General features: G+C 41.0%; 1 protein-coding gene across 1 annotated transcript in view; it reads left to right on the top strand.

Annotated features, from left to right (window-relative positions):
• The window catches only part of dnah7 (dynein, axonemal, heavy chain 7), a 343,519-nt gene that overhangs the window by 151,353 nt on the left and 166,682 nt on the right, over positions 1-25,484 (top strand). Inside the window, exons 37-40 of the mRNA XM_060828125.1 lie at positions 13,693-13,922; positions 19,983-20,313; positions 23,941-24,287; positions 24,417-24,597. Of these exons, the coding sequence (XP_060684108.1) occupies positions 13,693-13,922; positions 19,983-20,313; positions 23,941-24,287; positions 24,417-24,597 (1,089 nt within the window). The remainder of the gene's footprint in view (positions 1-13,692; positions 13,923-19,982; positions 20,314-23,940; positions 24,288-24,416; positions 24,598-25,484) is intronic.

The raw sequence follows: 25,484 nt of genomic DNA, 5'->3' as shown, positions 1-25,484 counted from the left end.
AGGTTAGGTGAATCGACCATGCTAAATTGCCCGTAGTGTTAGGTGAAAGGGTAAACATAGAGGAATGGGTCTGGGTGGGTTGCTCTTGGGAGGGTAGGTATGGATTTGTTGGGCCGAAGGGCCTGTTTCCACACTGTAAATAATCTAATCTAATCTAAAAGTAATCTAATCTAATCTAAAAATTGAGGTATAGGCCTATTGTTCCCTGAATGTGGTAACACAGATCAATACAGTGGTTAAGAAGGCATACAGCATGTTTTCCTTCATCGGACAGGGCATTGAGTAAAAGAGTTAGCAGTTCATGTTACAGTTGTATAAAACATTGGTTCAGCCACATTTGAAATACCGTGTACAGTTCTGACCTCCACATTACCAAAAGGATGTGGATGCTTTCGAAAGGGTGCAGAGGAGGTTCATCTGGATGTTGCCTGGTATGGAGGGCTGTAGTTATGAAGAGATGTTGAGTAAGTTAGGAGCTTATTTTCATTAGAAAGACAGAAGTATACACAATCATGAGAGGTATAGACAAAGTGGATAGCAAGAAGCTTTTTACCAGAGTGAGGGACTCAATTACTAGGGGTCACGAATTCAAGGTGAGAGGGAGAAGTTTAAGGTAGATATGTGTGGAAGGTTCTTTATGCAGAGTGTCTGGCATGCGTTGCCAGTGGAGGTGGTAGAGGCGGGCATGATAGCGTCATGTAAGATCCATCTAGACAGATACGTGAATGAGCACGGAGCAGAGGGATACAGATATTTTAAAAATAGGTGACAGATTTAGATAGAGGACCTGGATTGGCACAGGCTTGAAGTGCTGAGGGACCTGTTCCTATGTTGTAATTTTCTTTGTTCTTTGTTCTCTGTGTTGATAAGTTTTTGAATCTGTTAGAAAAAGTAATAGGATGTTTAATCTCTCAAACTTGTTCCACCAGTCTTTCAATAAAATCATTGTCTATCTGTGACCTAATGTCATATATTTGCCTTTATTTAATGTCTTTTGGTACCTTTGGTTAACATAAATCTATTCAATTTAATATTTAATATTTAAGTTAACAAATAGAAAAATTCATAGCTGACCTTGCAGAAACCTACGTGGGGGAGTTCACAGCAGGGGAGCAGTTAAGTAGATTTTTAAAGTATAACCTTACCATTTTTGTAAATCTACAATCGTGGGTACAGTCATAGAGTCATAGAGATGTACAGCATGGAAACAGACCCTTCGGTCCAACCTGTCCATGCCGACCAGATATCCCAACTCAGTCCAGTCCCATCTGCCAGCACCCAGCCCATATCCCTCCAAACCCTTCCTATTCATATACCCATCCAAATGCCATTTAAATGTTGCAATTGTACCAACCTCCACCACTTCCTCTGGCAGCTCATTCCATACACGTATCACTCTCTGTGTGAAAATGTTGCCCCTTATGTCTCTTTTATATCTTTCCCCACTCACTCTAAACCTATGCCCTCTAGTTCTGAAGTTCCTGACCCCAGGGAAAAGATTTTGTCTATTTATCCCATCTATGCCCCTCATAATTCTGTAAACCTCTGAGGTCACCCCTCAGCCTCCAAAGCTCCAGGGAAAATAGCCCCAGCCTGTTCAGCCTCTCCCCATTGCTCAAATCCTCCAACCCTGGCAACATCCTTGTAAATCTTTTCTGAACCCTTTTAAGTTTCACAACATCTTTCCGATAGGAAGGAGACCAGAATTGCATGCAATATTCCAACAATGGCCTAACCGATGTCCTGTACAGCTGCAACATGACCTCTCAACTCCTGTGCTCAATACTCCGACCAATAAAGGAAAGCATACCAAATGCCTTCTTCACTATCCTATCTACGTGCGACTCCACTTTCAAGGAGCTATGAACCTGCACTCCAAGGTCTCTTTGTTCAGCAACACTCTCTAGGACCTTACCATTAAGTGTATAAGTCCTGCTAAGATTTACTTTCCCAAAATGCAGCACCTCACATTTATCTGAATTAAACTCCATCTGCCACTTCTCAGCCCATTGTCCCATCTGATCCAGATCCTGTTGTAATCTGAGGTAACCTTCTTCGCTGTCCACTACACCTCCAATTTTGGTGTAATCTGCAAACTTACTAACTGTACCACTTATGCTCGCATCCAAATCATTTATGTAAATGACAAAAGTCGAGGTCCCAGTACTGATCCTTGTGGCACTTTGTTGTTTTTGAATTCATGTGTCGCTGGACATCAGAGTGCATCTGTGAAAATTAACAATCAATGAATTTCACAACTAATCTTGGAGGAATCGGTTTGGGCAAAGTTCACAACACAGAATCAGAGAAGTTAATTGTTGTTTTAAGTCTGTTCAAGAGAAAAGCTGAATTAGTGAGTACAGTAGGTTCTTTCGTGACTATATGTTTTTGGAGATAAGTCTCTTGATTAAACTTAAAATAAAAGCCATAGCTATTAATTTAACCTGGTGCAGTGTTTTGTAGAGGAATAAGACGGTGTTATTTTCTGGGTCTGTAGATTGTGAACGAGCAAAAATGGCCTTTGCAGTGAGATGTACTTCTTGTCAGATGTGGGAATTTAAAGAGAGTTTAAGGGTTACTGCGGATTATATCTGCCATAAATGCTTTTGGATGCGAATTTTTATCAGATCGAGTGGATCGGTTGGAGAGACAGATAGGAACGATGAGGAATTTGCAACAGCGACAGTATGTGATGGATAGCAGTTATAGGAAGGGGAGAAAGTCTTAGATACAGTCACATGTATGGGTTAACTCCAGGAAGGATAAGAGAGGTAGGCGCCTAGGGCAGGAGTCTTTTGTGGATATATCCATTTCAAATAGGTATGCTGTTTTGGAAAATGTAGGGGGTGATGGATTCTCAGGGGAACGTAGCACAAGGAGTATGTCGGCTTCCAAGAGATCAATTGTGTTAGGGGATTCTGTAGTCCGAGGTACAGACGTTTCTGTGGCCAGCAGAGAAAAAGCAAAATGGTATGTTGTTTCCCTGGTCCAAGGATCAAGGATGTCTCAGAGAGGGTGCAGAATGTTCTCAAGGGGGAGAGGGGCCAGCAAGAAGGCTACAGGAAGGATTGAAAGGGAGGCAAGAGAGGAGGGGGAGTGGCATTTTTGATAAGGGATAGCACTACAGCTGTGCTGAGGGAGGATGTTACCGGAAATACATCCAGGGAAGTTATTTGGGTGGAACTGAGAAATAAGAAAGGGATGATCACCTTATTGGGATTGTATTATAGACCCCCTAATAGTCAGAGGGAAATTGAGAAACAAACTTGTAAGGAGATCTCCGCTATCTGTGAGAATACTAGGGTGTTATGGTAGGGGATTTTAACTTTCCAAGCATTGACTGGGATTGCCATAGTGTTAAAGGTTTCGATGGAGAGGAATTTCTTAAGAATGTACAAGACAATTTTCTGATTCAGTATGTGGATGTACCTACTGGAGAAGGTGCAAACCTTGACCTACTCTTGGGAAATAAGGCAGGGCAAGTGACTGAGGTGTCAGTGGGGGAGCACTTTAAGACCAGCGACCATAATTCTATTCGTTATAAAATAGTGATGGAAAAGGATAGACCAGATCTAAAAGTTGAAGTTCTAAATTGGAGAAAGGCCAATTTTGACGGTATTAGGCAAGAACTTTCGAAAGCTGATTGGGGGCAGATGTTCGCAGATAAAGGGATGGCTATACAATGGGAAGCCTTCAGAAATGAGATAACAAGAGTCCAGAGAAAGTATATTCCCATCAGGGTGAAAGGGAAGGCTAGTAGGTATAGGGAATGCTGGATGACTAAAGAAATTGAGTGTTTGATTAAGAAAAGGAAGGAACCATATGTTAGATATAGACAGGATAGATCGAGTGAATCCTTAGAAGAGTATAAAGGAAGTAGGAGTATACTTAAGAGGGAAATCAGGAAGGCAAAATGAGGACATGAGATAGCTTTGGCAAATAGAATTAAGGAGAATCCAAAGGGTTTTTACAAATATATTCAGGACAAAAGGTAACTAGGGAGAGAATAGGGCCCCTCAAAGATCAGCAAGGCAGCCTTTGTGTGGAGCCACAGAAAATGGGGGAGATACTAAATGAATACTTTACATCAGTATTTACTGTGGAAAAGGTTATGGAAGATATAGACTGTAGGGAAATAGATGGTGACATCTTGCAAAATGTCCAGATTACAGAGAGGAAGTGCTGGATGTCTTGAAATGGTCAAAGGTGGATAAATCCCCAGGTCCTAATCAGGTGTTCCCAAGAACTCTGTGGGAAGCTGGAGAAGTAATTGCTGGGCCTCTTGCTAAGATATTTGTATCATCGATAGTCACAGATGAGGTGCCGGAAGACTGGAGGTTGGCAAACGTGGTGCCACTATTTAAGTAGGGCGGTAAAGACAAGCCAGGGAACTATAGACCAGTGAGCCTGACCTCGGTGGTGGGCAAGTTGTTGGAGGGAATCCTGAGGGACAGGATGTATATGTATTTGGAAAGGCAAGGACTGATTAGGGATAGTCAACATGGCTTTGTGCAGGGGAAAGCATGTCTCACAAACTTGATTGAGTTTTTTGAAGAAGTAACAAAGAAGATTGATGAGGGTAGAGCAGTAGATATGATTTACATGGACTTCAGTAAGGCATTTGACAAGGTTCCACATGGGAGATTGATTAGCAAGGTTAGATCTCATGGAATACGGGGAGAACTAGCCATTTGGATACAGAACTGGCTCAAAGGTAGAAGACAGAGGGTGGTGGTGGAAGGTTGTTTTTCAGACTGGAGGCCTGTGACCAGAGAGTGGGCTCTTTTTTGATTATATGTCTTATTGAGGTCTGTCTCTTGATTAAACTTTAAAAATATAAAAATAGAGGTAGCAAGTTAGTCTAGAATAGTGTTTTTAGAGCAGTAAGACTGTGCTATTTTCTGGGTCTGTAGTTTGTTTAAAGATGACCTTTAGTAGAGTGATTTACTCTTCCTCTCGGATGTGGGAGATTAGGGAGAGGTTCCTTGTTACTGATGATTATGTCTGCAGGAAGTGTGTTTGATTATGAGCCCTATTGGATTACATGGATTGGTTGGAACAGCAGTTAGAGGCAATGAGGAACTTACCGAAGCTGGGGTGTGATGGATGGCAGTGACAGGAACGGAGAAAAACTGAAGATACAGTCAGGTAGACGGATTATCCTCAGGAAAGGTAGGAGAGGGAAGGAGATTGTGCAGGAGTCTCCTGCGACTATCCCCATCTCAAACGAATATGCTGTTTTGGAAAATGTAAGGGGCGATGGTCTCTCAGGGGACGGTAGCACGAACAGCCAGGTTTCTGATACCAAGACTGGCTCTAATGTAATGAAAGGTATGCCAGGTTCCAAGGGATCGATTGTGCTAGGAGACTCTCAGCACAGATAAACACTTCTACGGTCGACAGCGAGATATTAGAATGGTGTGCTGCCTCTCCAGTGCCAGGATCAAGGATATCATGGAGAGGATGCAGAATATCCTCAAAGGGGAGATGGACCATCAGGAGGTTGTTGTATGCTTTGGAACTAAGAACATAGGACGAGAAAAGGATGAGATTCTCAGGATAGAATATAGGAAGTTAGGCAAGAATTTAAAAGGGAGGTCCTTGAGGGTAGTAAAATCTGGATTACTCCCAGTGCCACAAGCTATTGAGGGTATGAATAGGAGTTTAGAGCAGATGAATGTGTGGCTGAGGAGCTGGTGCAGGGGAGAAGGATTCACTTTTTTGGATCATCGGAATCTCTTCTGGGGTAAAAGTGACTTGTATAAGAGGAAGAATTGCACCTGAATTGGAAGGGGACTAATATACTGAAGGGAAGATGCTAGGGCTGCTTAGGAGGATTTATACTAGTAAGGGGAGGTGACACTCAAGGAGACAGTGAGAACAGAGATCAGTCTGAGACTGTTCCAGTTGGGAAAAGGGACAAGTCAAACAGTCAGGACAGGCAGGAACAAAGTAGAGAATGAGGTAGGACTGATACATTAAACTGCATTAATGTCAATGCAAAAGGTGTAACAGGGAAGGCAGATGAACTCAGGGCACGGTTGTGAACATGGGACTGGGATATCTTAGCGATTAAAGAGATGTGGACAGGACCAGATTATTGTTCCAGGGTACAGATACTATAGGAAGGATAGAAAGGGTTGGCAGGAGAGGAGAGGAAGAGGCGTTTTTGATAAAGGATACCTTTATGACTGTACTGAGGGACAATATCCCTGGGAATACATCCAGGCAAGTTATTTGTGTGGAACTGAGAAATAAGATGATCACCTTACTGGGATTATATTATAGGATCTCAAATAGTCAGCAGGAAATTGAGAAACCAGTTTATCAGGAGATCTCAGTTATCTGTAAGAATAATAGGGTGGTTATGATAGGGAATTTTAACCTTCCAAACATTGACTGGGACTGCCATAGTCGTAAGAGCTTGGATGGAGAAGAATTTGTTAAGTGTACAAGAAAATTTTCTGATTCAATAGGTGGATGTACCCATGAGAGATGGTGCAAAACTTGACCTACTGTTGGGAAATAAGGCAGGGCAGGTGACTGAGGTGTCAGTGGGGGAGTACTTTAGGGCCAGTGACCTTAATTTGATTCGTTTTAAAATAGTGATGGAAAAGATAGACTGGATCTAAATTGAAGTTCTAAATTGGAAGAAGGCTGATTTTGATGGTATAAGGCAAGAACTTTCAAAAGTTGATCGGGGTGGATGTTTGCAGGTAAACGGATGTCTGGAAAATGGGAAGCCTTCAAAAATGAGATAACGAGAGTCCAAAGACAGTATGTCTCTGTTAGGGTGAAGGGTAAGGCTGGTCGGTGTAGGGAATGCTGGATGGCTAGAGAAATTGAAAGAATAAGAAGGAAACATATGTCAGGTATGGACAGCAGAGATTGAGTGAATCCCCAGAAGAGAATAAAGGCAGTAGGAGTATACTTAAGAGGGAAATCAGAGTCTAGATTAGAATGGTGCTGGAAAAACACAGCAGTTCAGGCAGCATCTGAGGAGCAGTAAAATCGACGTTTCGGGCAAAAGCCCTTCTTCTGCCCTGATGAAGGGCTTTTGCCCGAAACGTCGATTTTACTGCTCCTAGGATGCTGCCTGAACTGCTGTGCTTTTCCAGCACCATTTTAATCTAGACTCTGGTTTCCAGCATCTGCAGTCATTGTTTTTACCTTAAGAGGGAAATCAGCAGAGCAACAAGGTGACATGAGATAGGTTTAGCAAATAGGGTTAAGGAGAATCCAAAGTGATCCTACAAATGCATTTAGGACAAAAGAGTAACTAGGGGGAGAATAGAGCACCTTAAAGATCAGCAAGGCTGACATCTGGTTGGTATGGATGAGCTGGACCGAAGGGCCTGTTCCCATGCTGTGATTCTGACTCTATAAATAAATTTAAAATTAACAATGGACCTAGTATCAATTGCTGTTTGCAGAAGATTGTACTAATTTTTATCATCGCTGGTGTGTAAGCATTTTCCTCAATACACTCATAATAAGCCAACCTCTTTTTTTTTTGGATTTTGCCCCAAAACCCACAATCCCTAAACAGAATGATTTTCTCTCAAACTAACCAATCATTTCCCCATATATCTTGAAAAATTTATTGGAAGTACCCTTTAATCTTCTAAATTCCAGGAAATATAATCATAGTTTGTGTAATTTCTCCTCTTTTATTATTACCTTTGGAGTCTGCATACCAAACTGGCAAATCTGTGAGGAATCTGTCCTCACATTCCGCTGTAGCAGTCCTCATATTCAAAGGATCATTCTTTATGATTTCTCCAGCATGAGACATCAAACACATCTTCCTTTCTTGTTCCACTGTCAGCGTTCCAAAAGGACCCTGCATTTATAGGGGGTATAATACTTGTTCTTTTACCGCCTTGTTCGTTATAGTTCAAAGCTCCAAGCATACCATCCAGTAGAATCAGAAATTTACTTGGACCTCTTTCAATCTAGAGTATTCACTGCTCATAATTCAATCTCTGGGGAGACAAAACACAGACTTGATGACCACTATGTTCATTCCTCTGTTCATTCCGCAAGTATGACCCTGACCTTCTGGTCACTTACTATTTTAATATGCAATCTTCCATTCACACTCAGATTGCATATCAGTCAGATTCACCTCATTGGATATTAGTTCCCTAATTGGGGCTGTTAGCCTGGTCCAGTCAGGGACCCCTGGTCGATAGATAAAACCGACTATCCGACATCCTCTTCAATCTGAGAGCTGGCTCTGAGGGAGCTGGATCAGTGTTAATGACTTTTCATGTATAAATAAAGAGTGACTTGGTGATAGAATACCAGTCTCTGTGAAGTTATTTCAGTTGCAATGAGAGAAAAGTACACTACTGAAGTCTTTGAGTTGGGCTAAGCATTTCTGGCATCATGCCATTATTTGGGAAGCTTGACTTGTCCGACCCTGTCGTTGAAGACTGGGCCCATTCAGCCCACTGCTAATGTTCTACCTTTTAAAAAAAACACCCAAAGCTCTTCAAATTATCTTCCCATAGACTGCTCGATACCTGTCCCCCAATCTCTTTCTAAAAGAAACTAGGACAAAATGACCTCTTAAAGCCACAGTATCATCACATGAGGCAACTGAAGCATATGAGTTGCAGAATATTCCAATGGAAGTGGACACACTCACCAGTCCAACTGAGCTTGGTGGAACACCACTTGAGTGAAGACAATTGCAAAGGCTCATTCATGACATATCACGAACGGAGGGACTCTAGCTCAGCCCAAAGCAAAACCCAAAAACAAAGCCAAGCCTTGGCCAAACGGTTAAAATTTTCTTCAGGATCCACGCTGGTAAACTATTGTAGTTGTTGCCAGTTTGCAGAGTCAACATAACAAAAGAGTCCCACTAGATCTAAACTGAGTAAGAGAACTCAGAGGCCAGTATCCAGTCAAGTGCACATCCTGGAAAGTTAGCAACATCCAAATCAGACAAATCAAAACAGATACCAGGTTAAATGGTCACCCACTTCTAATGGAGGTTGATACCAGTGCAGCTGTTTCAGTGATCTCAGAACTAATCTTTAACAAAATTCACTCTGGACTCCAACACTTAAGTATGCGCAAGATCTCGGCTAGACTGAGAACCTAGTTTGGGAAATCTTTATAGGTTAAGGGAATAATTTTGGATCTGGCCTCTTATGAAAAGCAACTGGTTCAGTTACCATTGATTGTCATAAAAGGCTCAGGTTCAAGATTCATGAGGTGAAATTGGTTGAGAAAGATTCACCTAGATTGGCTCAACATTTTTGCTTAGAAAATGGCTACCTGAGTAAAGTCCTAATTAAATACCAAGTGCTTTTTCAGGAAGGTCTAGAAACTATTAAAGGAGCCAAGGCCACCTTGCATATTGACCAGGTAGCAATTGCATGATTCTACAAGGCCTGTCTGATGCTATTTGCCTCACAGGCAAAAGCATAGGCAGATATTAGAAGGCTGAAAAGTAAAGGAATGATAAGATAATCAGAGGGTTAGATAGGGTGGACAGGGAGAGCCTTTTTCCAAGCATGGTGTCGGTGAGCATGAGGGGCATAGCTTTAAATTGAGAGGTGATAGATATAGGACAGATGTCAGAGGTAGTTTCTTTACTCAGAGAGTAGTAAGAGTATGGAATGCTTTGCCTGCAACGGTAGTAGATTCGCCAACTTTAAGTACATTTAAGTCGTCATTGGACAAGCATATGGACGTACCTGGAATAGTGTAGGTTAGATGGGCTTCAGATTGGTATGACAGGTTGGCACAACATCGAGGGCTGAAGGGCCTGTACTGTGCTGTAATGTTCTATGTTCTATGTTCTAAAATCAAATCAGTCCGATTTGCAGAACGGGAAGCACCGATTTTGAAGGCCAATGGATCAGGTCATCTTCGTGGGAATTTTAAACAAACAATAAAGCACTTTCCACAGCTGGATAAATACCCAATCCCTTGTATAGGGGATTTATACACAAAGCTGGCAAGGGGGCTATCCTTCGTGAGGCTGGACATGAGCCATGCATATGTGCAATTGAGATTAAATGAGGATTCCCAGAAGTATGTGAGAATTAATATCCATATGTATTTGTATCAATATATGAGACTGTCATTTGGGGAATCATGACCTGTGCAATTTTTCGGTGAACGATAGAGAACATGTTATCTAGATGACATTGCAAATAACGGGAAAGAGCAATAAGGAACGCTTAGAGAACTTGGACAAAGTCCTTAAATGTTTCTGCCAGGTGGGCGTATGCCTTAGAAGGGAAAAATATGTGTTCCATGCACACCAAGTGATGTACTTTGAACTACAGAGTTGACAAGACAGGATTACGCCAGTTAGAAGTGAGGGTGATCAAAAGTGTTCCGATTTCCACATTCACGGAGCTTAGGTCTTTCTCTTGGATGGTGATTTATTGTTGAAAGTTCATCCATAACCTGGCCTCCATCCTGGCACCTTTGCATCACCTTTTAAAAAAGCTTCCACACAGCAGTCATCAAGTCTGTGTTTGGAAATGGTCATGTAGCCAAGCCATAGCTTTTGGGAAGTGAACAAATAGCTATCATTTTCTAAGGTGTTGGCACACTGTGATCCCAAGCAAGTTCTGGTATTGACTTGCAATGTCTCCCTATATTGCATGGGTAGTATTAGTGCATAGATGGCCCAATGGAGAGGAACACTCAATAGTGTATGCACCTAGGACTTTGGCTAATGCTGAGCATAAATATGTCCAGATAAAGAAGGAAGAATTGGCGATCATATTTGGAGGCAAGAATTCCTTGACAGACATACATTTGTAACAATATTGGACCACAAACACCTGCTAGGTCTACTTAAAGAGAAGAAGGCTATGCAGCCCATAGCTTCAGGACACATTCACCGTGGGCTTTAATACTAAGTGTGTATAATTACAAGTTGGAACACCATCCAGGAAGCCAAGGAACAAATGCGGATGCATTGAACTGTCATTAAATGGTAGATACACCATTGGTGGTACCACCTTTGGAAGACCTGTGATGGTTCAAAATTTTCTGGGCACACCTCCAGTCAGAGCTGACAATATCAGTCTTTGGATGCACAAAGATCTGGGCCTGGCAAAACTGAAACTGATGGGGAAAACCATAGGGCCATCACAACCAGAATTGAAACCTTTTTGGACCTGGAGAGACCAGACCACAGTAATGGATGTCATATTATTATGAGGAGCATGAGTGATTGTCCTGAGTAAAGGTCGCCAGCAGATATTGGCTGAACTCCTCTGGAGTCACTCAGGGATTTCCAAAAATGAAGACGTTGGCAAGAAGTTATGTCTGCTGGCCAGTATTGGATGCAGACTTAGCTGCATTGGTGCAGTTGTGCCCAGTATGCCAACAAAAATTACCACCGATAGCCCCTCCACATTCGTGAGAATTGATAGGTAAACCCTGGACTCAGTTACACATCAACTATGAAGGTTTCTTCAAGGGCTTAAAGTTCTTAGTCATTGTGGGCATCCACTCAAACTGGCTGGACATGCATAGGGTTCATTTGTCAAACACAGGAATGACAATAGAAAAAGATGCGCACATCTTTTGCAATACATGAACTCCTTGTTGTTTTGGTCACAGTTAATAGGCCATTGTTTACCAGCAGGGAGTATGATTGTTTCCTAAAGTTGAATAGTGTTCAGCATGTAAGGACAGGTCTGTACCATCCATCATCCAATGATCTGGCAGCACGAGCAGTCCAAATTTTTAAGACAGGCTTAAAGAAACAGCCTACAGCCTAATTGTTCCATAATTGATTATGGGACCACCCCACATGCAACTCTAAGGATAGCACCAGCAGAGTTGCTAATGGTGAGAAGACTCCACGCCAGGTTACATCTGATCTTCCTGAACCCTGAGAGTGGGGTGTGAAATGTCTTTCGGAATGCCAATGCTGGACAAAAGAGGGAGACAGGTCACTTCAGTGGACAAAGTTTGGTGTAGGAACGACAGGAATTTCCCTACATGGGTAAGAGGCACGGTTAATGTGAGGTCAGGTCCAGTGACATATAAGGTTCAGATAGATGTGACGATCCTGAACAAGCACATGAACCGTATGAAAGCTGCAAACTTGCAAATGTTGTAGGAGCAAAATGCACCTGCCTCCTTGACTAGCTCTCCCACTGTTTCAGAACCCATGGGTTCTCCGTCTCTTTCAAATGTTGACAATACATTGGAATCTGAGTCTGCCATCTGAAGAAGAAAATGATTTTTTTTCTAAGATACTTTGGGGGCAAGCGTTACGTACTGCCCGTATCAGAGGTAGAGTTGGATGAACCTGACTCAGCACTAAAATACCCCAGGAGGAACTACAAAAGAAAACAACCGATGTCCTCACACGCAGAGGAGGAGGAATGTAGTGATTATAATGAGGTCAGTCAGATAGACCTTATTGAATATGTGTCCCCTGATTGGAGCTGTTAACCCGGTCCAATCAGGGATCCATAGCTGACAAGTAAAAAACATGAATGTGAGAGATTTTGTTCATTTGGAGGGTTGGCTCTGAGGGAGTTTGATCAGTGTCAAGGACTGGGTGATGGGATATCGGTCTCTGTGGAGTTATTTCACTGTTCATTGCTGAAAATGCAAGCTGCAGAAAAGCACCTAATTTTCCACATGTACTTTACAGCTTTCTGGATTCAACATTTATTCATTGACTTCAGACCATGAATACATTCTCCATTTTTATTACCGTCTCTCATCACTCCAGTGTTATTCTTGTATGGTTTTGCTTTAAGCAGAGGTGACATATCTTCTGTTTTGAACACTTGCAGTTTTCTGCTTCCATAATCACTCTCTTTCACTTTCGCTCTGTTCCATTTCCCACCTTCAGCATGAAATCCATCATTTTTTCATATCCTTTAGTTCCAAAGAAGTTTCACATTGGTCTGGAAGCTTTGATTTCCTCACAAATGCTGATGCCACATCTGGTGAGTTTCTCCAGCACTTTCTGTTTTATGTTTCAATTGAAAGAGAATAGTGGATTTCCAATGTGGGCTAGAACAGTTTACAGTCTGCAATACTTGATGAGTAGTTGCCTTTTCTGTACCTTGTGTGACCTGTTTTTTTCTTGAATTTAGCCAGCTGTTTCGCAGCAGTAATTTTGTTTAGATCAACAAAGTCTTAACAATGCAATAATTCCAATGCACAGCTCCAAAATCTTTGAGAAAAACAATTTTGAAAAGGAATTAAGTTTTCACTTCACACTAAGTCCACTGTGTCTTATTTGATAGCATTCTCCCATTTGGATCTGTGAATTCGCTAAATCTTGGACGCACATCAGGACTGACACGCCAATGCAGTACTGAGAGATTTCTGCAATGTCAGTGATGCTGTCTTTCAGTTGAGGTTATGAAACAGATAAATAATCTCTCAGCACTATTCTGAAGAAGAGTAAGGAGGTTATCCCTGGTGATAATACCAATAGTTATCCCTCAAGCAATTTCGCTAGAAAAAGGCAAATGATCACATTGTTATCATGTTGTTTATGGGAGTCGTCTTTTGATCAGTCTCTACTTCAGAAGTATTTGATTAACTCTGGGGTACTTTAAGATGTCTGGTGATTGTGATAAGCTTACTGTAAGTAGACTTTTTTCCCCTTTATCTCAGCATAATTTTAATCTTATTTTGCATTTGCTACTTTCTTTGTTACTATTCCATTTAATTTAGTCTTGGCCTGAAGATGCTTTGCAAGCTGTAGCAACCCGTGCTTTGGGAGACATTGAAATGGCACAGGATATACGTCTGGGCTGCATCGATATGTGCAAGAGTTTTCATACGTCAACTATTGAATTGTCTGAAACATTCCATACAGAGCTTCAGAGACACAACTATGTGACTCCTACATCTTATTTGGAACTGATCTCCACATTCCAAGTATTACTTGAAGTAAAAAGAACGTAAGCACAAATTAAATGGAGCATTTTATAGTTTTAGGATTTTCATGTCTGACATTTGATAGTGCAGCCAGGGCCTAAATTGTCCAAATAAACTGAAGATGTATTATTTTGACACAAGTTCACTAATGAGTGTTAATTATATTTTCAAATACCTGCTAATTCTTATGTCTGCTCACAATTAAACTTGGCAGCTACAAAGGAGTATAACATACATTATTCCCCCAATGACCTTACTAATAATAATTGAGATGATGCTAAATTTTGAAAGTCCAACTAATTATTGAATATTAAACCTTTATTTTATTCATGAAAGTGAATACAATTAGTTGGTCTTTCTAAAATAATTCAGCAACAGAAGTTCTCAAAAAGCTTGGAGTGACATTCTTTCCCCATTGCCAGAACATATACAGGTATTGAGGCTTGCACTGAATTATATACAAAGGGTAGGCTTCCCAAACCCCAGTGTAAATGTCAAAAGCGGATTTGTGTCCACTGTAATTTTTCAACAGACAGGCATCATTAGCTCAATGGTTATAATGTGAGACTTCCAAACTATTCTGGGAGGAAGAGCCACCACATCCAATTGGCCACAGCTCACCAAGAATGGTGGCTACTGCTGGAACCACAGCTAGGCCAAAGAGAAAGGATTCATTAATGGACCTGGACTTGCAGAAACTTTTGGGATGCCAGGCTGACAGCTGTTTAGGCTAGATGCCATTAATTGCTCAATATAGGGCATCAATTGGACCACAGGCAGAAGGCCCGTCCAGTGTCTTCCCTAAAATCACACTGCAGCAAATGGACTGGAACTGGAACATCACTATTGGCATTGCAATTAACTATGTAGGTCCAGCTGCCTGCTTCCCTACCTGTTGGTGGCCATAAAGTCCAACCCATTTTCATCTTGATTGTAGAGCAATTATGTATTGCAGACTGCAAAAGTATTTAATTAGCTCTCAGTTCAGAGGCACAAGTTCAGGAACATTTGGAAATAAAAACAGGAATAGACCATTTGATACCACAAGCCTGCTCCATCATTGAAATAGATTATGACTGATCTTCTACCTCAATGCATTTTCTCTACATCCATAGATATACTGATAATATCTAGAAATTTTTTGATTTCTGTCTTTAATGTACTCCATGACCTAGACTCCATAGCCCTGTAGGGTAGAGAATTCTAAAGATTTACCAACCTCTGAATGGAGACGTTCTTCCTCATTTCAATCTAAATTGGCTTAGCTCTTACCTCGAGACTGTGTCCCCTGGCTCTAGCCCCTAAAACTAGGGAAAAAACCTTCCTGCGGTTATCTGTCAAGCCCTGTAAGAATTTTGCACAGTTATTGAGACCATTTCTCATTCCTCTAAACTCTGGAGAATGTTGGCTAAGTCTCTGAAATTTCTTTTCGTGGAACAATCCTGCTTTACTACATGCCAGTCTGATGAACCTTTATAGTATGGCAAGAATATCCTTTCTTAAGTAAGGAAACCAAAGCTACAAGATACACCAGACAAAAGTCTTGGAGAAACTCAGCAGGTCTGACAGCACCTGTGGAGAGATAAATCAGAGTTAATGTTCGAGTCCAGGGACCTTTGTCAGAACTGTAAGCAGTTCAGAATAGTGATATTTATGCTGATGGCAGAGACAGGGACTGTGGAGGATGGAGTAATGAAATGATACAGACAGGGAGATAGTGCTCAGAGAGAGAGAGAAAAAAAAGAGAGAAGCAGAAAAAAGGATTGTTGATAGTATTCCAGGGAAGAAGAGATGATATTGGGGACTGTGAGTACTTTAAAATAGGTTGGCTGTGCTGAGAGAAGGGCTCTGGCCGAAACGTCGAATTTCCTGTTCCTTGGATGCTGCCTAACCTGCTGTGCTTTAACCAGCAACACATTTTCAGCTCTGATCTCCAGCATCTGCAGACCTCACTTTTTACTGTGCAGAGATCAACCCATACAGGACAGCACCTGGAGTTCATGTTTTGCAAATGTTAAACTCAATGTTGACTCATAGAGTCATTGAGATGTACGGCATGGAAACAGACCCTTTGGTCTAGCTCGTCCATACTGAACAGATTTCCCACCCCAATCTTGTTCCATTTGTCAGTATTTGACCCTTATCCCTTTAAACCCTCCCAATTCATGTACCCATCTAGATGCCTTTTAAGTGGTGTAATTGTACCAGCCTCTAACACCTCTTCTGGCAGCAATTTATGTGTGAAAACGTTGCCACTTAGGTCCCTTTTAAACCTTTCCGGTCTCACCTTAAACCTATGTCCTTTAGCTTTGGACTCCCCTATCCTGGAGATCTTGTCTATTTACCCTATCCATGCCTCTCATGATTTTATAGACCTCCATAGGTTCACCCCCTCAGCCTCCAGCTCTCCAGAGAAAATAGCCCCAGCTATTTAGCCTCTCTTTATACCTCAAACCCTCCAACCCTGGCAACATCCTTGTAAATCGTTTCTGCACTCTTTCAAGTTTCACAACATTTTTCCTATAGCAGGGAGACCAGAACTGAACACAGTATTCCAGAAGTGGCCAGACCAATGAACTGTTCTGCACAATATGATATTCCAACTCTTGTTCTCAATGCACTGACCACTAAAGGCAAGTATACCAAATGTCGTCTTAACTATCTTCTTAACCTGCAACTCCACTTTCAAGAACTGTGAACCTGCACCCCAAAGTCTCTATGTTTAGCCACACTCACCAAGACCTTATCATTAAGTGCATAAGTCTGCCTTGATTTTTCTTCCTATAATGCAATACATCATATGTATCTAAATTAAACTCCATCTGCCACTCTTCAGACCAACAGCACATCTGATTAATGTCTCGTGCGCTGAGATAACCTTCTCATTGTCCACCACACCACCAATTTTGGTGTCATCTGCAAGCTTACCATTCCTTCTATATTCAAGTGACAAAAAGTAATGGTCCAGCCAATCCTTGTGGCACAGCCCTTGCACCAGGCCTGAAGTCTGAAAAGCACTCCTCTACCAACATGCTATGTCTCCTACCTATGAGCCAATTTTGTATCCAAATGGCTAACTCTCCCTGGATTCCATGTAATTTGACCTTGCAAACCAGTCTACCATGCAGAACCTTGTCAAATGCCTTGCTCAAGTCCATATAAACAATGTCCACTGCTCTGCCTTTGTCAACCTTCTTTGTCACTTGTTCAAAAAACTCAATCCAGTTAGTGAGACATGATTTCCCATGCACTAAACCCTGTTGACTATCCCTAACCTGTTCTTGCCTTTCAAAATACATGTTAGTTCTGTCCCTCAGAATCCCCTCCAACAACTTACCCACCACTGATGTCAGGTTCACTGATCTATAGCTCTCTGGCTTTTCATGATCAATTTTCTAAAATAAAGGCACTGCATTAGCCACCCTCCAGGGCTACTGATGACCCAGATGTCTCAGCAAGGGCCCCAGCAATCAGCTTCACACAAAGTTCTAGGATGCACCTGATCAGATCCCATGAATTTGAGTTTTAAGATGTCCAGCACCTCCTCCTTTGTAATACATACACTCCCCAAGATATCACTATTTATTTCTCCAAGTTCTCTAGCTTCCATATCCCTCTCCACCGTAAATACTGATGCAAAATACTTACTTAGTATCTCACCCATCTCCTGTAGTTGCACACATAGATGGCCTTGTTGATTTTTGAGGGACCGTATTCTCTCCCTAGTTACTCATTTGCTGTTAACATATTTGTAGAATCTCTTTGGATTCTCCTTAAGCTTATTTGCCAAAGACATCTCGTGTCCACTTTTCACCCTTCTGATTTCCCTCTTGAGTATACTCCTACTGCCCTTATATTCCTTAAAAGATTCATCCCATCCCAGCTGTCCATACTTGTCATGTGCCTCCTTTATTTTCTTGCCCTGAACTCTGTAACATGTCTATTGTGGAAGATGAAGTGTTGTTCTTCCAGGTTAAGTTGAGCTTCGCTGGAATGCTGCAACTGGCCTGAGACAAAAATGTTGGCATGGAAACACGGTAGTGTGCTGAAATGGCAGTCAACTGAAGCTTGGGTCATTGTTATGGACAGTCATACAGTCTATATTATTCCTTCCCAATCTAGAGGAAACCCTTTGTCCCTTTCTTTTCTTTCTGGCTGGCCACTGTCTCCATCTATCTGTCTCAGTTCCCTCCCCACCCAACCCTCTCATCATTAGTATAGATAGTACCATACCTTAGCTGCCTTACTTTCTGAAGAAGGGGTCACTGGACTTTAAACGTTAACTCTGTTCTTTATCTCCAAACATGTTGATGGACCTGCTGAATTTCACTAGCGCCTTCTGAATTTTTAAATTTCAGATCTCTAGCATCCTTTGTTTTATTTTATTACAGAAACTTCAGGTATAGTCTTATCAAGAGTTTACGATTGCAGCAAGATTTCTTTACTCCTGTGCTCAAATCCTCTTCCAATAAAGGCCAACATACTATTGGTTTAGATGAACTAATGACTAATATATGGAAAACAATGTTCTTATATTTCCATTTGTGGCGTGTTAGCTTCCCATCCATCTAAATAAGAAGAGTAAGAAAATAGGTTCAAAAGTATACAATATTCCAATTTCTCCAATAATCTGCTGTCAGAAATTGATATATTGCCCATTTTCACATGCCTGTCTGTTGATCCCAGTTAAGGTGGAAAATCATATTGGTCTAGGTGGTCAATAGTTGTTCACAGCAGCTACTTCACATTAGCACAGAAATAGTTTAAGTATTGTAGTCAAACTTTGAGATGTAACTTGTTAGAATTTTTGTAGCACCCTGCAGCTTGAATAAATCATATTATCATCTGTGAGCTACAGTAGCACAATAGCATAAGAGGTCAGGTGCAACCGAAGTGAATGGTAAGTTCCAACAATTTACCTCTTTTAACCAAGGGGTTAGAAAGAAGTAGAGGAGCAATGGAGAAGGGGGTAAATTAAGTGAAACCATGTACAGAAAAATAAATTAAAAAGGGGATTGTTGGACAGAGAGGGTGAAAACAGAGAAGTAATGTAATATTCAAGAAATAATTTGAAAATTAAAATGTGACATTTTCAAAACCCCCTAGTTACAATTTTCAGATATGCAGGGATGAGACTAAATAGTTTTATTCGCTCCTTTTCTGGGACAGAGATGGATTAGGACAGAATGGATAATTAACAAATTGTTAAAAGAGTTTCCTGACTGTTAGTAAATATCACCTCTTGCTTTCTGTGGCAAGTTTAATTTCAGTTTAATGTGGAAATTCAGCAAGTTCTTAAAATAATGAGGTAGCAAAGAATGGGATCCCATTTGTGTGAACCTAACAACATAAGTCAACCATCAATATTTGGAGGTTTACAACCTTTTCCCTTGAAGTTATTTGCTAGTTTATGCATTAACAACAATGTGTGTCTGAACTTTCCACATTTATGCAGGAAGATGTGACAGATTTAATGAGTGCAGATATTGTTTACATATGTTGTTTAAAGAAACGGTCCTCAGTGTGGATCAAGGACTTCTTGTTCAATTAATTCCTTTGACCACCTGAAACAGCATGTTCTTAAGTTCAGCATATCATGGAGGGAATGTCATGGCTTTTAGATGCAATATTTGAAGAGATCCTCACCTGTATCAACTTAATTCTGGTTTATCATTTATGCAGTTACTTTAGGGCCAGCTATCTGGCTGTTTGACAAGTGCTTCTCCATTTATTACTTTTGAATATTGATTATTTGCAGTTCGAAACTATTTTTCAAATTTTCTTTGGTGTGAAATGCTGAACATTGGAATAGTTGCTGAGTATTAAAACAACTCAAATCCGGAGGGCAGCAGCAAAAAGAGTCTGAGGATGCGTGGGCCCAGTAGCCATGACATTATGCAGACATTCAGGAGCAGAGAGTGAAATGGATGTGTTTCAGAGGGAGCTGATTACATGTGCTGTTTGTTCCAGCAGGAATTTAAACCGTTCATTATGGCACTAAAGGTCATTGGGGCTTTAATCTTCATTCTGCACCATACCAGTTCTCTAAAATGTTGGTAATGTTTTGTATGTTCTGTCTTTAGTGAAGTAGTGAAGATGAAAAGAAGATATGAAGTTGGTTTAGAAAAGCTTGAATCTGCTGCATCTCAGGTAGCTACAATGCAGGCAGAACTGGAAGCCCTGCAGCCTGAACTAATAGTCGCGAGTTCAGCAGTAGATGAAATGATGATAATCATTGAAAAAGAGTCTATTGAGGTCTCACGAACAGAGGAGATTGTGAAAGCTGATGAAATCATAGCAAATGATCAAGCCATGGCTGCCAAAGCAATTAAGGATGAATGTGATGCTGATCTGGCACAAGCTTTGCCAATTCTGGAATCTGCACTTGCAGCCCTTGATACACTCACTACACAAGTAAGGACCAAGCTGTTAATTTTACTGCTCTATCTGTGTGAAAGACAAGTATTTCAGAGTTTTCACCTTGTTAAATTATAATATGCCTTTTCAATGTAGAAGGGCTGACACATTTCACAGTTTTGCAAGTATCTGTCCTACAAGTGATTTCTTTTGGGTGAAATGCATAACAAATTAAACATATCCCGGAGAGGATTAATCCAATTGGATTCATAATTTTTTGCTTGGGGTACCAGCCATTAAAGTGGGGCTTGAGACAGGTAGAAACTAATTCTTCTTGAACAAACAATCCCAGGTACATAGGTTTTAGTTGCTCATGCAGTCTGGAAAGGGTTGATCCAAGGCAGGGGAGGACTTATGATCCTCCTGGTCCCACAGAAGAGCTATTTATATCAATTTGAGACAGGAGAATTGAACTAAGAGAATAAAGAACAATAAAGCACAGGAATAGGCCCTTTGGTCTTTCAAGTCTGAGCCGACATATTTTGCCCTTCTGTTCTAAAACTGTCTTCACTTACAGGATCTATATCCTTCTATTCCCTTCCTATTCATGTATTCATCCAGGTGTTTCTTGAATGCTGCTGTTGTGTCTGCTTCCACACTCCTCTAACAATGCATTCCAGGCACTCACCAATCTTTGTGTGAAAAACTCACTTGGCACATCATTTTAAAACTTGAAACCTCCCCCTCCGTTCCACCTCCCCCTCCTACCACCACCATCTACACACGCACACACACACACACACACACACACACACATCCCTTGAACCTATGTCCCCTAGTAATTGACCCCTTGACCCCTCCACCCTGGGAAAAAAGTCTTATACTTTCCACTCTATCCATGCCATTCACAATCTTATAATCGTCTATAAGCATGCCCCTCAACCTCCTGTTCCAATGAAAATAAACCCAGTCTTCCCAAGCTTTCTTCATAGCTAAAATCCCCTAGACCTGGCAACATCCTGGTAAACCTTTTCTGTACCCTCTCCAAAACATCCACATCCTTTTGGTAGTGTGGTGAGCAGAACTGTATGCAATATTCCAAGTGTGGCCTAACTAAAATCCATTAAAGTTGCAGCATAACCTTTCTATCCTTATGCTCAATGCCCCTTTCAATGAAGGTAAGCATACCATAAGCCTTTTTTACTACCTTATCTATCTGTGCTGCCACTTTCAGTGATCTGTGAACCTACACATCCAGTTCCTTTTGCCATTCACTGTATAACTTCCATTTGTACTTTACCTTCCAAAATGCATCACCTCACATTTGTCCTGATTTAACCCCATCTGCCATTTTTCTGCCCAAGCCTCTAACTGATCTATATCCTGCTGCGTCCTCTGACAATCCTCCTCACTACCTGCAACTCCACCAATTTTTGTATGGTGGGCAAACTTACTAATTAGACCAGCTATGTTTTCCTTCAAAACATTTATGTAGATCACGAACAGTGGAGGTCCCAGCACTGATCCCTGTGGAATACCACTAGTTACAACCCTTCATTCCAAAAAGCATCCTTCCATTGCTTTCCTCTACCTCCTATGACTAAGTCAGTTCTGTATCCATTTTGCCAACTCACCCCTGATACCACATGACTTCACCTTTTGTACCAGTCTGCGATGAAGGACTTTGTCAGAGATTTTACTGCAGTCCATGTCGGCAACATCAGCTGCTTTTCCCTCATTTTCACCTCCTCAATAAAACACGATCAAGCTAGTGAGATACGACCTCCTTTGCACAAAACCATGCTGTCCATCACGAATATGTCCATTTGCTTCTACATGCACATAGATCTTGTCCCTGAGAATCTTTTCCAATAATTTCCCTACCACCAATGTGAGACTCACAGGGCTTTAATTTCCAGGATTATCTCTTCTTAAACAATGGGACAACATTGGCTATTCTCCAGTACATGGGGACCTCACCATGGCCAAAGAGGAAATAAAAATGTCTTCCAATGCTCCAGCAGTTTGTTCTCTTGCCTCCCTCAAGATTCTGGGATAGATCCCATCAGGACTCAGGGATCTATTTAGCTTAATACTTCTAAGGATGGACAATACCTTTTCCTTTTTAATAGCAACTTGGCTTAGAGATTTGACACTCCTTCTATGAGATCTAATTCCTTCTCTTTGGTGAATACTGATACAGAGTCTTTGTTTAGGACCTCACCTACCTCTTCTGGTTTCACACACAGATTAATTCCTTTGTCTTTGAGTGGGCCAACCCTTTCCCAGGATGCCATCTTGTTTTTTTATATCTGTATTAAAAAGCCTTGAAATTCTCCTTAATCCTTTTTGCTAATGACTTTTCATGATCACTTTTAGCACTTCTAATTCCTTATTTAAGGTCTTTCCCACTTTCCTTATATACTTGCAGGGCTTCATTAGTTCCCATTCTCCTTGACCTTATGTATGCTTCCTTATCTTTCTGACCAAGGTCAGAACATCACTGGTCATCCAAGGTTCACATATCTTGCCATATCTATCCCTCATTGTTGCAGGGGTATGCCACTCCTGGACTCCTATCAGTTGCCATTTGAAATACTCCCACATATCCGATGTAGATCTACCTTCAAACAGCCACGTCCAATCCAAATTCTCCAGTTCCTGCCTAATATTGTTATAATTCGCCTTACCCCAATTTAATGCCCTCACCCAAGAGGTTTTCCCTATTCGTGGATATCTTAAAACTCACAGTATTATGCTCACTACTCCTGAAATGCTCCCCCACTGAAACTTCACTCACCTGGCTGGGCTCATTTCCCAAAACCAGATCTAATATAACTCCTTCCCAAATTGGACTATATACGTATTATGTCAAGAATCCCTCCTGAATGTTCTTTACAAATTCTGCCCCATCCAAGCCCCTAGTACATAGTGAGTCCCAGTCAATATTAGGGAAGTTAAAATCACCTATCACAACAACTCTGCTAGTTTTACATCTTTCCAAAATCTGTCTACATATTCTCTCCTCTATCTCCTGATGGCTGTTTGGAGGCCTGTAGTATTGTGATTTCACCTTTCCTATTCCTGAGTTCTACCCACAGTTCTTCACTGTGTGAGTCTCTGATGTATCCTCCCTCAGTACAGTTGTGAGATACTCCCTTACCAGTAATGCAACTCTCCTAGCCCTTTTACCTCCCCGTCTATCACATCTAAATTCAATCTAATTTTTTGGATTGAAACACATGCATTTCAGACCACCTCCCTTTGGATAACGCTTTCTAAAGATGACCTTGAATGGAGTGTTGTAAGGTTTTCAGTCATTTGCATTTAGTGTTGCTTGTTTAGCTACAACCTATGTGGGTTTCACCAGGGTGGAGTAATTCTTCCAGCAAGATCCTAATAGGGTTAGTTAGCACATTTGGCTGGATGGCTGGTTTGTGATGCTGATAATGTGGGTTCTAGTCCTCCACTGGCTGAGGTTAGCATGAAGGTAGCACATTCTCAACCCCATCCTTCACTTGAGGCTTGGTGACCATCAGATTAAACTCACCACCTCTTTACTGAGACAGGAACCCTATGGTTGCCTATGGCAACTTTAGTAATATATCTGTTGCAAACCCGAATTCTGTAATAATTACATGTAAGCTATCATGATACAATGCTGAATGCTCAATTTTCTTTTAGGATATTACTGTGATGAAGTCTATGAAGAGTCCCCCAGCTGGAGTAAAGTTAGTTATGGAGGCAATTTGTATTTTAAAAGGAATAAAACCAGACAGAATTCCAGATCCTACTGGATCAGGTAAAAAAATTGAAGATTTCTGGGGCCCTGCCAAAAAAGTACTGGGTGACATGAAACTTTTACAGTCTCTCCATGAGTATGACAAGGACAATATTCCTTCAGCCATCATAAATGTCATTAGGAATAAATACATAACAAATCCAGAATTTATTCCAGAAAAGATTCGTAATGCGTCCACAGCAGCTGAGGGCCTCTGCAAATGGGTTATTGCAATCGACTCCTATGATAAGTAAGTTCTTATATTTGGCTGATAGAATATTTTAAATCTCATTCTGTTCACCAGTTTCAATTTTGTAATACACGAGATATAATAAGTCTTTTTGTTTCTCATCTGCTCAACCTACCTCCTTTTTAATAGAGTGGCTAAAGTTGTAGCTCCCAAGAAAGAGAAGCTAGCACTGGCTGAAGGTGAATTGAAGATAGCAATGGATGGTTTAAGAAAGAAGCAAGCTGCACTTAAGGAAGTGCAAGATAAACTGGAAAAACTGCAAGAACAATTGGAAACCAATAAGCAAAAGAAAGCAGACCTCGAAAACCAGGTAATTTAAACACCATTTATTGTACAATTGATAATTGACTTTTTAAGAGGTTAGCTATCTACTTATCTATAATTTTAGGTATAGCACATGTCCGTCAAGCTCTAGACGTTATCTATTAAGTATGGAACTATGTTATAGATGTAGAGCAGTCTTAAGAAAAGTAAGACCTATCCAGTTTAGATTCACAGAGTCATATAGCATGGAAACAGACCCTTCGATCCAACTTGTCCATGCTGACCAAGTTTGCCAAACTAAACAAGTCCCACTTGTGTGCATTTTGCCCATATCCCTCTAAAACTTTCCTATTCATGTCTTTTAAACAATACTTGCATCTATCACATATTCTGACAGTTCATTCCAATTATGAAACAGCCTGTGTGAAAAAGTTGCCCCTCAGTCTAATTTAAATCTTTCCCCTCCCATCTTAAAAATATGACATCTCATTTTGAATTCCCCCACCCCGGGGAAAAGACCTTTGTTATTTACCTTTTTTTAATGCCTCTAATGATTTTAAAAACCTCTATAAGGTCATCTCTGGACCTCCTGCACACCAGTAAACATTCTCAGCCTAACCAGCCTCTCCTAGCAACTCAAATCTTTCAATTCTGATAAATCTCTTCTGAACCCTCTCCAATTTAATAATATCTTTCCTATAGCAGGGTGAACAGAACTGTACACAGTACTCCAAAAGTGACCTCACCAATGTTCTGTACAACCTCAACATGACGTCCCAACTCCTATAATCAATGGTCTGAGCAATGAAGGCAATTGTGCAAAATGCCATCTTACCCATCTCTACCTGTGACACAATTTTCAAAGAACTAGGTCCCTGAACACCTTTGTCTTTCCGTTCAACAACACTACCCAGGCACCTACCATTAACTGTA

Source organism: Hemiscyllium ocellatum, chromosome 7, assembly GCF_020745735.1.
Source record: "Hemiscyllium ocellatum isolate sHemOce1 chromosome 7, sHemOce1.pat.X.cur, whole genome shotgun sequence".
Taxonomy (NCBI): Eukaryota; Metazoa; Chordata; class Chondrichthyes; order Orectolobiformes; family Hemiscylliidae; genus Hemiscyllium; species Hemiscyllium ocellatum.
Note: the sequence above shows the minus strand (reverse complement) of the source record. Positions and strands in the feature narration are given on the sequence as shown.